At 48.7% G+C, this 11,701-nt stretch overlaps 1 protein-coding gene across 1 annotated transcript; it reads left to right on the top strand.

Moving 5' to 3' along the window:
* Window positions 1-1,125: 1,125 nt before the first annotated feature.
* On the top strand, window positions 1,126-11,700 carry LOC103768203 (CDK5 and ABL1 enzyme substrate 1; the record flags this gene model as incomplete). Its single annotated transcript, XM_008935344.1, has 4 exons — window positions 1,126-1,229; window positions 9,102-9,208; window positions 9,707-9,914; window positions 11,429-11,700. Coding segments are annotated over 4 exons (560 nt in total), but the record flags the coding sequence as incomplete, so codon positions are not given.
* Window position 11,701: the final 1 nt, after the last annotated feature.

Consider the following 11,701-nt stretch of genomic DNA (forward strand, 5'->3'; position numbering starts at 1 on the left):
GCACACGCGTGTTCTTGCGTGGCACACGCGTGACACACACATGTTGATACGTGACACACGCGTGTTCATACGTGACACATGTGGCACAAGCGTGTTCATGCGTGGCACACGCGTGTTCTTGCGTGGCACACTGCACACACGTGTTCATGCGTGACACGCGAGGCACACGCGTGTTCTTGCGTGGCACACATGTGGCACACACATGTGGCACACGCGTGTTCATGCTTGGCACACGCGTGTTCATACGTGACACCCGAGAGGCACACGCCCGCGTGGTCATGCGTGACACACGCGTGGCACACGCGTGTTCATACGGGACACACGCGTGTTCATACGGGACACACGCGTGACACACACGTGTTCATGCGGGACACACACGTGTTCATACGTGACACACGCGTGGCACACGCGTATTCATGACGGGCAGTGATCGGGAGGGACGGACGCGTGTCGTGTTTGAGCCCCTTTTTTTGCTTACATTAGGCCCACTCTCTCGTGTCAGGGGTGGAAGGCGGCTCGTTCCCTGTTTGCTCAGCAAAGCTGGCTTAGGGGGGGTGGAAAGCTAAGTCACCGAGACTGCTGGCACTTGGCTGTCACTGGCATCGTCACTCCTGCGTCAGGCTCATCGTTACCTTCCTCTGCTGGGGAAAACCTGCAGTGGCCACACGTCAGCTGGAGGTGTAAACTCGCACTCGTGACCTTTAGGAGGCTGGAGATGATGGTGATGTGTACAAAGCCAGACATAAAACAGAAGCCAAAGCACTATAGGCTTAAGATATTTTGGCAAGTTAAATGAAACAAATCAAAACACCTGCATAAACAGATGAGAACTTGTTGCTGGGAATAAGAAGCCATTGTGGGGGTTTGTATAATTTTGGAGCTGGCTGAGCCCTAAATTGACATTTATCAGGCAATTCAAAAGCTGCAGCTCCTCTTGAACGTTCTAGACTGTGTCAGTGTTGAAATACTTCAGAGTTTTCAAGATTTAAAGAAACCTTTTGGCCCTTTCAGAAATCTCTTATGAAAATCATCTTGTGCATTATCTGTTCATTTCTTTGGCACTTTTATTAAGTCTGGAGGTTTCTTGTAATTAATCCCTTCCTTGTGTTTACCACTGTCTTACAGGTAGCGACCTGGGGGACTTTGTTGAATATGACCCAAATCTTTTAGATGACCCACAGTGGCCATGTGGCAAACACAAGCGGGTTCTAATCTTTCCTTCATACATGGTAAGTGATCTGCAAAAGGAGCTGCAGCCCAGCTAGATTTTGTTCCCAGTATTTTGAAGGTTGAGGTTGTATTTGGCCATATTTTGAGACTGTTATTCTTATTTTTAATCTACTAATAAGAGCTGTTTGGAATGCTTTGTTCTAAGTGACAATGACTTACCTGGACATGTGAAAACAAACTCGTGGAGGTATTACAAAAGTAAATGCTTTTGTTATCTCTGTGTTTCATAAATGCTTTAGGTGAAAGGCTTGTCTGAACAATTCCTCTGGCATACAGAGGACAATTTATGCTTCCTCTAATTGGCAATATTACAAAATAGGAGGCTGGCCATTAGAGTTTTTCTAAACCCATGAAGCTGTGTTGTGTTTTGATGCTTATCATTCCCTCCTTGGAACAGCTCTTTGGTGTCTACTGACTCTGTTTCCCAGGGATTTATTTCACCATGGGATAGTCCTTTCTTTAAGTGCAGCAATTACCTGCAGAGCTTTTCTATTTTTCATTATACCCAAACCTGCAACAACACAGATGCAGAACTGTTCCTTGATCTGTGCTCCAGCTCAGTATTTTCTGTGGTAGGAGACCTGGGTTCTCTCTTTTTTCAGTTGCAGCAGGTCCGTGGACTTTGGTGTGCTGGTTTTTTAGGACTCTTGCAAGATGCAGTGCCATCATATGCATGGATCTCCCTGAATTATACATCTGAAGCAGTAGTAGGCAACAGGGAAAAGCCTTTTTTTCCCCCAAAGTGATGACCTAGTACTCTTATCTGGGTACAAATAAGATAAGCTTTGAAAGGCTGAGGTCTAAAGTGCCATCCATGTCCTCACTTAACTTGGAACAGAGGATACTGTTTAAGAAACTGCTAATTTATGTAAATATATAGTCCTTATAGGTGTTCTGCCCCCCATCCTGGTCCTTACTGGTTTAATTGGGCTCTTTGGTGCTCCTTCTTCAGAATAAATGGGTTTTAAGTGTTTTGTGTAGACTGAAGCTTATCACCTTGGAGGCAGGAGTGTTTTGGATGCACAGGGGGGCTTGAATTGAGCTCTGAGGCTGTGTTTGTGCTAAATGTTCAGCTGGGAAGTCCACTATGTCCTCTGCTTGCTTTCAGCCAGCTTTGCTTTTAGGGTTGGCAAGCTATTTTTTGGCTGCCAACCTGCAAAGCATCAGCCTTTTATGGCAGCTACATCTGGGTGGGAAAACAGCTGTCAGGTCATAGAGAGGGACCTGCCTTCCCTCCAGGAGAAAGCCATGGGTCACCAGCATGCAGGTCAAACCTAGCTTTAGCAGTCACTGTGTTTCTGACCTTCCTCAGGCTGCAGATGTTCCCCAGGCAGAGTCCTCTAGGATCACCTGAGACCTTTGGTTGCTTTTCCCCTTGGCGTTGAGGTGGATGTGGCTGGGTGAGGATAGCATCCTGCAGGGGAGGTCTCCACCCAGCAGTGGGTGTTGGGTGCCTTCCTTTTCCATGGGCTGGCTCACCACTGCATTTTGAGGTCTGTCTTTGTACTTTTGTTGCAAAAAAAAGGAGCTGAGTGGGGATCTCCACCGTGGTAGGGGTGAGGAGATACTTGAGAGGTGAAAAAACAGACCTCAAAGGCAATTGTTAAAGTCAGTGTTGTTTGTCTAGAATATATGTGCAGGTCTCTCTGCTTTTCATGTTCTCTAGGGGTCGATTACTGCTGTGTCTGGAAAAATTCTTATTTTGGAGGGTTTTTTTGCCTGGATTTGCCTCCCAGCTGTCAGTGATTCAGCACTGCCCGAGGGTCTGTAGAGAGAAGGTCTCTTCTCCCTCTCTGAAGGCTGGCACTAACCTAAGAAAGGGCTGAAGGACATTAAGTGCTGTGGTTTCTTTTGTTGGTGGGAATCACAGGAACGTGCCAAGAGCCCTCCTGTCCTTCAGGGACTCCACCTGCCCCATGCCAAACCAGCACCACTGGGATGTCACACAGAGGCTGCACAGCTCTGCAAGAAACCAAAACGTTGCTGGGGGTTGTTCTGTGCTTGGCTGATGAATTTCATAAGGGGCTGGTGCTTCCTTCAACTGAGTAAGGGAGGAAAAGAAGTGCTGGGGTGAGCTGGGACCTTGCAGGCTAAGCAGGATCTTGCAGCTCGGGCTGCAGGTCAGGAGGGTTTGTGTGTTGTGGTGAGCAAAGGGCCACGTTGGCTCTGGGGGAAACTTCCCTTGCATCCATATTGGACTTCCTTGACTCCTCTCGTGTTCTTGCACCCTGCAGTTCACAGGAGCACAATAGGCTGTCATTTCAAATGCTTTTCTTCCCCAAATATAAAAATTGGCACCTGCAGCAATGAAAGCAAATCACAGTCTGAAGACAGAGAGAAACCTGTGGATGCATGAAACCTCTCCTGAGCATGCACGGCCACGGAGGCAGTGAGAGCCCTCTGCCAAGTGACCACAGAGCTTGTCCTGCACAGATTAAAGGCAGTCTCTGGGCCTGGGCAGGACAGAGCTGTGCTCCTGCCTCCTGCAAGTGCTGGAGCAGCCTGGGGCAGCTCTGGTGGCAGCTCCCAACGCTGTGTTTCACCTGGAGAGCTGCAATGTGCAGTGAAAGTGTTGCTCCTGGGCCAGCATTTGGCACTGGTGCTTGGCAGAGGGAAGGTTGTCTCCACGAGTGCCTCTGTGAATGCTGCAGCAGTGAGCTCTGCAGGCTTCCTCCTGAAGCATAGGGAGGACAAAATGTGGGGTGGAGTTTACTCCAAAACACAGGCGGTTCCCCCTGCTCTTGGGGAGCCTGAGTTTCCCATCACTGACATTGACTTCAGAGTCCTGTAATTCTACTGAGCTGAATCAGTCCTGACTTGCAGGAGTTTTTTAACTGCAAGTCCTTGGTTGTTTTCAAGGAGTAGCCAAGCTCCCTTCGTGGAGATGGCTGTGGGGAAGGAGAAGTGCTTTCCTTTTTGTCTTGTTTTTTTGCAGTGAAGTTCCTGGCTTGAAAGGGTGTACACACCTCCCTGTCACAGCTCTGAAAGTAATACCACAAACAGTCTGGACAATTGTTAAAAAGCAGCTTCAATACTTCCCTAAGACAAACTCTACAGCTTCTCTTAATTGTAATAGTCCTATTTAAGTTCTAGTTCACCCTGGAGAATTATTTTGCTTGCCTTCGTAGGAGAGTCTACAATCTCTACAGCAACATAAACAGTCAGAGGTAGAAGAATTTCATGCTGTGGGGCAGGGGGAGGAGGAAAACATCATGTCATGGTTAACAGATGTCTTCCTGGCTGATACTGCTAAAACAGGAATCCTTGCAGATCCTTAAATCTCTCCAGAATAGGAACTTTATCTGCCAGCCAGAGCAGTAGTTTTGCTAGAGCCTCACGTCAGCCAGTGCACGTCCAGGCTGGTGGGTGCCTCCCTGACCTTCCTCTTGCCATCAGAAACAAACTCCTTCCATGAAAAAGGAAAAAACTCACTCTGCTACAGGCGTGAGGCTGATGCCACTGTCCTGCTTTTGGTGGTAGAGCAAAACCACAGGAGCTGGGAACTGCCCAAACCTGCAGCAGAAGAAGAAGAGCCCAGATCAGCATATTGTCTTTGAGTGACCCTCCTGCAATGACATCCCTGCCATATCTGTCACGCCCAAGGGACACACTTGCAAATTGGTTTGGGTCCTTAACTCCACTTTCAGCACGTTGCTTTAAGGATCTCAAAAGAACTGGGCAGCTCTGCCCCAGGAGCAGAGGAAAAGCACATCCCAGAGCCCTGCAGTGCTCCTGGGGGAGCTCCGGGCCCTCTGCTGAGCCCAGCCAGCCTGCCTGCTGAAATGTTAGTCCCCCAGTGTGACTTTAAAATGAGAACTGCTCTCTGCTCTGCCCGTGGAGCCTGACAGGAGCCCTGCAGCATGATGGAGCACAGCCTCCTGCTCCACCCTGCTGCCTTTCACCAGGAGCAGCAAGGTCAGGAGCACTCTGCCACAGCCAGCCTCCCCCAGTGCTCCCAGCCTCTTGCAGGAGCAGCTTCCCCAGCTGTACATGGACCATCTCCAAACTGCTCTTTTATCAGCTGCTGACCTCCTACCCCAAAGCCTCATGGAGCAGAGGGTCCCAGTGGTGGCACATGGTCATGTCTAAGCCCTGTGCTGTGTGCATTCGATGCTCTGTTGGGCCAAGGCTCCAATGAGCTCAGGTTTTGTAGCAATGACAAGCTGTATTAGTTAAGAATTATTTCAGTGTTAACCATATAAAATAAACTGGCATCCTTCCATAGACTTTAACTCAAAGAGGCAGCCCTGAGATTACTCACTTTGTGAAGTTCTAAATCTTTCACTTGAAAACCCTTGAGTGTTAATAACTTTCTAACAACAGAAACAACTTTTAGTCTTCATTTTCCTTTTTTTTTATTATAAAGAGAGAATCTTTCCCATTTTCTACCACTGTTCTAAGCCTCTGTAGCAGGATTTCCCATCTATATATTCTTCTTCAGCCACCAATCTGTGCGTTAGGTCACTGGCAGTTTACAGCTGCACATCTGGGCAGCTGTGGTGTGCAGTGCAGAGCCTTTGACTTCAGTTTTGTGGCTGAGAACTCACCACTGACCTACCCAAAGCCTGTTAGAGGGCTCAGTCTTCTCTCTGCTCCCTCTGAAGCAGATTTCTCAGAGGGCACACAGTACTGACAGCTGAAGTGAGCCTGTCATTTTATTCACCTATTTTATTCTGATTTTATCTTTCTTAAGCAGGAGACAGAGGCATCCAAGACTAGATCATCTTTTACTGGTAGCTTGCCAGAGCTGAATTTATTTTCAACAATATCTCCTCTTGCCAGTCTCTCCAACCATTCCAGGCATCCTCCCTCCTCCCATGTTTATGGAACTATATATGCAACTTTCCTGTGAGAAAGCAGCTGCCTGAAAACACTTGTGAGGAACACACAAGCCAGTCTCCAGGTTCAAAGCTCAGCCCTGCAGGGAGTGTGCAGGGCACAGACCTGAGCCAGAGCACTCATCCTGTTGTCCAGGCATCTGTCAGCCACCATAGACCAAGGGTTTCATTTTTCTTGTGCAGATTCCATCACCAAGGTAGAATACCCCTACACAGATCTGTGCCCAGGGAACAGGAACAGAGCTCACAGAGGTTTTGCTGAATGGGTTACTGCAAATAAAGTGAGGAGCAAGGGAGATGTTTCTGGGTGACAGAAAAGTTTGAGATTGGAGTGTGAGAGGGGCAGTTTGGTGGTTCCCAGTGCCTTGCTGGGGTGTCTGGCAGCTTTGGGAGTGCAGAGTGCCTGCCTGGCACAGGGTTTCATGATGCACAACAAAGGCTGCTGAGATAGAGGGATGTTGTGCTCCTCATGCTGACAAACCCTTCCTAAAATTTGGGCTGTTGATGCTGAATGGTGCTTCCACTCAGGCAATGCCAGAATTGTTCTGGACTTCTTCTTGTGGACAGGGTCCCACACACACACTCCAAAGGCACCAGCTGGGCAGACAGCATCCCACTGCTCAGGCAGAGTTGGGCTGCTATGGAAAAAATAAAACCAAGGGGGAAAAAAAAAACCCAAAACAAAGCAAAGAAGTTGCACAATTCCTTCTCTTGAGCATAAGCTCAGGGAGCTGAGCTCCCCAGCGTGGCACTGACAAGATGAGACAGCTGCCTTGGAGCCAGTGTGTTCAAACACGTTGCCATTATCCTGTTACATGACCCAAAACCAGCACACACCAGCTTTCAGCTGGATTGCATTATTGTGATTTATACTGCAGAGGCTGTTGTCTCACAGGAAGCAGGAGCATTTGGAGTTGGGGAGGAGGGGTGAGATTCTTATCAACGGGACAAAACGGACAAATCCCAGTGTTTAAAAATAGCTGTACCTCCTTCCCATTCCCAGTTTTGAGGCATCTGAACATTCTCAAGCCTCTGAGTGCTTGGCTAAAGAATCTTTGAAATTAAATTTTCAAAAAGAGCTTTTCTAAAAGCAGGAAATGAGGTGTCCTGGAACTTGGCACTGAGCTCACTCTTTCTAGGATGGACCAAGACAACCAAAACTGCTGGTATTGCCTAAAATAATCTCTGAAGGAATGGCAGGAAAACTTTATGTGCTAGTGGCTCTTGACTTTGTAAGTAATAAGGAGTAGCAGGGACCCAACTTGCTGAGGATCCTCTGTCAGCAAACCCAAAGGAATAGCTGGCAGCTTTCCTTCAGAGGACAGACTTTCCTTAATAAATCCTCCCATTAATTTTAGCAAAATTTGGGCTGCTGCTTAAATGTAGCTGTGTCAGAGGGGGCTTGTGGAGATTTACACTGAAGAAAACAGCAGGAAACTGTTGTCTGTGCTGTGCCCAGCAGAATTACCTGCCAGAGCAACTCCCCTGGACAGGTGATGCTTCTCTCCCTGCAGGTCAGACACCAGAATCACCCAAGTTTCCAAGTGTGTCTCTGGCTGTCACAGCACCCTGTGCCAAGAAGCTGATTTTTAACTCTTCATTCCAGCATGTTTACCTCAAATACTGCTGTGCACTGTTCTGGGGAAACACACACTCTGCCTTCTCTTCAATCCCTATCATTAGCCATTATTTCAGTGCTGTAGCTCCTAAATAACTTGCTGGACAAGTCAGGTCTGTTTTACTCCCCCTCCTGCTCGTTTCTGACCCATGGACAGGATCAGGTGACAGTGGAACAGGCTGCCCAGGGGAGTGGTTGAATCACCATCCCTGGAGGTGTTTAAAAGATGTGTAGCTGCTTTAGCAGTGGGCTTGGTAGAGTTGGGTTAATGCTTGGACTTGATGATCTTTAAAGGTCTTTTCCAGCCTAAACTGTTCTGTGGGAAGGAGTTGTCTGATGGCTTTCTGGAGCAGTTACTCTCCTCCCCAAGCCCTTCCATTTTAATCACTGGAAAAAGCCTGTAAGCATATACAGTGAGTCTTTTTGGCTGATTTAGACTCCTCTGAGGATCTAATACAGCAAAGCTCCATCTTCTGTAGAAGCATAACCTGCCACAAGTGTTCTACATGCCTGTTTCCACCTCTTGTTTAGTGTTAACAGCCCTTTGCCATGATGCAGGTCAAGGATAAAGAGGAATTAGAGGGGGGGGAAATATTTTGCTGGCAGTAGAGTGCACTGCACTGCAGACTGCTGCCCTCCCAGTGCTCCTGCTTGGATCTGACTGGGAGCTGGGGGGCTGGGGGGGGCCTCTGCTGCTGGGGGGAACTCTTCAGGTTGTGACAAAATGGAACAGAACTCTCAGTGTAAAGGAGAAGGAGTGTACACTGTGGATGCTGTGTAACTCATCTTTCTGCCCACTTGCTGCACAGCACATGACAGCATCACTGTCCTGCACTCTATGGCATTGTTATTTGGCTAATTACCTGTTTTATCACAGTTATATCCTGTGTCACTCCAGAATTTGTACCAGTGGTTCCTTTGAAGGATCAACTTGAGAGAATATTTCCCAGAATCACATGGAGATAAGCACACAAAATCTGATCATCCAAGTCAAGAATTTGTACCAGTGGTTCCTCTGAGGGATCAACTTGAGAGAAACAGTATTTCCCAGAATGACAGGGGGATAAGCACACAAAATCTGATCATCCAACCACTGTGATGATTTATTTTATGGTGATTTGTTTGGGTTTAACAAGGCTTCTCAGCTAGGTTTTACCCACCTCCATTTCACTCTCAGCAACACTTGGAGGACCCTGATAAGGTGTGTGTGGTTCAGGGCTCGTGCTGAATGCTCCCCTTGGGTTTCAGATCCCTTATTCTGATGGAACAGTCACAAACAAGTGGTTGCCTTAAATCAGACCGAGTCTTCCCCTCACTGGGACTGGCTGGCACTTGTTCCTTATCCCTTGCTTTGGGGAGTTGGGTGATCCTGTTCTGTTACAGCCTAAAAGAGCAATTCTTCCTTGTTCCTACAGACCACAGTCATAGACTACGTGAAGCCATCGGATCTCAAGAAGGACATGAACGAGACTTTCAAGGAGAAGTTCCCTCACATCAAGCTGACCCTCAGTAAAATAAGAAGGTATGTTGCCAAGCTTGGTGAGGCTGCAGCCTCCCCTTTCAGGAACAAGCATTTCCTGTGACTGAAGTGGCCAGGAGGGTATTGAGTCCTGCTGGGTGACCAGAGGGTGCTGCAGGACATGGGAGAACTCTTGGTTGGGCTTTAACCAAGCAGAGCTGCAGATGGAGCACAACCCAGCCACACTTTGTCATGGCTAAAGAAACTCTGTGCAGCCTGAGACTCAGGATGAGATATCATTGCTAAAAATGTCAAAGGTTTTCAGCTGCTTTTATAGTTGGACACAACTACTCTTGGGGGCAGTGAGTGGGAAGGGTGAGGTCAAAATGTGCTGGGAAATGTGTCCCCAAACCAGAGCATCAGGATACCTGCCCCCAGTAAATTCCATCTTCCCTTTCCCCTCCATTTGGCTAAGCAGGGACCTCTGGAAGGATGAGTTAGGGTGAGGTGAGAGGTGCTTTATAATGCAGCTCACAGCTTGTTTGTCTGGTCTCTACTCAGCTTGAAGAGAGAAATGAGGAAGCTTGCTCAAGAGGAGTGTGGTTTTGAAGAGCCCACGGTGGCCATGGCCTTTGTCTACTTTGAGAAGCTTGCTCTCAAGGGGAAGCTGAACAAGCAGAACAGAAAGCTTTGTGCTGGAGCCTGTGTTCTTTTAGCAGCCAAAATTGGCAGTGACCTCAGAAAACATGAAGTCAAGCATCTTATAGATGTACGTATCCAAAGGTTTCTGGTGTTCCTTCTGCCTGAAGTGCCAGGGTGTGGTCTGCACAGACAGCTTGTCACTGGTCACACTCTTCTCCTCCAGGTTCCCAGCTGCACAGCCAGCTCAGTGCCTTTTTTTGCCACACATCTATGTGATAGAACAGGGATCAGTGTCCCTGCAGGGGGGTGGGAAGCTCATTTGATGGGGTGCCAGGTACTGTGAGGTCTGAGAGGCCCCTGACCAGCGTTCTGTCAATGCAAGTCAGAAGTTAACACTCAGGAAAAGCAGTTTGCATTTTGTTGGGTTTTTAAGAGTGTCAGGAAGGACCCTCCTTTGGGAGGTAAATGAATTAAAAATAAGTAAAAAAATAAAATGATGGAGTTGCTACTTTCAGAGGGCCTCTGAAAGACTAGGGAGTGTATTTCTTTCATCAAGTTAAGCTTTTGGGCAGGGAACCCTAAGGAAATGTTCCCCTTCCAACACCTCACCTCAGCTGGTTTTTTCTAGAGCAAGGTGTTTGGTCTTCCACTTACTCCAGATGAAAGAGTTAACAGAGGGGGCTGTTATTCCATAATCTTTTGCAAGCACTGAGCTACCAGTCTGACACAAAGCTACAGAAAATGAGGCAGGTAGCTGGGTATGTGGATCCAACCAACTCATCTAGTTCAAGAGACATGGGAACTAGTTTTGGGTCAGGACTGGACTCATGCTCTCCTGCCACAGTCGCAGAGCTGGGTCAGCAGTCAGCTTGGTAGAAAGCCCTCTGAATAACCAGAAAAAAAGTCAGCCCAGTGGGATATGGATGATCTGTCCTCTCTCACCATCCTGAAACACTGGTGCCTCTTAAAGACACAGGGAGTAGACCCAACGAGCAGAGGAACAGCAAGCCAGGGAGATTGTAAGAAGGTGGTGAGAGGGAGGGAATATCCCTGAGCAGCTGATGGCATCCAAATCCAGTGCAAAGAGCAGAGCAGACGGGAGGTTTGGAGTGTTAAAGCCAGCTGTGAAACCCATCTCATCCTGCTGGAGGATGGTCGTTTGTATTACTCACTGTTCTTGTTGCAGATGACACCTTCTGCCCCTCAGGTATTAAGATCAAATATATCTAATTGTAGCAGGGATAATTTCCCCAATAGGGTGTTTGTTTGAACACGAGTCTGGTGCTGAAAGGACAAGGAATGATTTGGGGCAGTGCAGGAAGCACGTGGGCAGCTCGTTAGGAGCTGAACATCTCCCATTACACAGGGGACTGAAGCCAGGGGTCTCCTCTGCCTGCAGGGGTAGTGGTCAGCAGGAGGTGCATCTGCTGGGGATGGAAGGGGTGCAGTGCCAGGGCAGGAGTGGCCTGAGGAACTGAGCTTTCTAGGCTCCCCTTCAGCCTGAGGAGTCGCTGCATCAACTTCCTAAACCCAGAGCCCCCGAGCCCGGCCGGGCGGAGCTGCGCGGGCGCTTCGCCCTCTCCGGGAGCACTGAGGTCACCCCCAGGGCCTGGCTCTCACCAGCTCTTCCTCCCCTTACAGAAACTGGAAGAGAAGTTCCGGCTGAACAGGCGGGAGCTGATCGCCTTCGAGTTCCCCGTGCTGGTGGCCTTGGAGTTCGCCCTGCACCTCCCCGAGCACGAGGTGATGCCGCACTACAGGCGCCTGGTGCAGAGCTCCTAGCGCCGGCTCCCCGCGGGGCAGGGGCTGCTGACTGTTCCCCCCGGGGCTCCCCCCGCCCTCGGGGCCTAAAGGAAATGCAAAAATCAGGCTCCTAACGCTTGACTCTCTCTCCCCAAAATGGTTTTTTTACCC

This window comes from Merops nubicus, unplaced genomic scaffold (assembly GCF_000691845.1).
Source record: "Merops nubicus isolate BGI_N331 unplaced genomic scaffold, ASM69184v1 scaffold16592, whole genome shotgun sequence".
Classification (NCBI taxonomy): domain Eukaryota; kingdom Metazoa; phylum Chordata; class Aves; order Coraciiformes; family Meropidae; genus Merops; species Merops nubicus.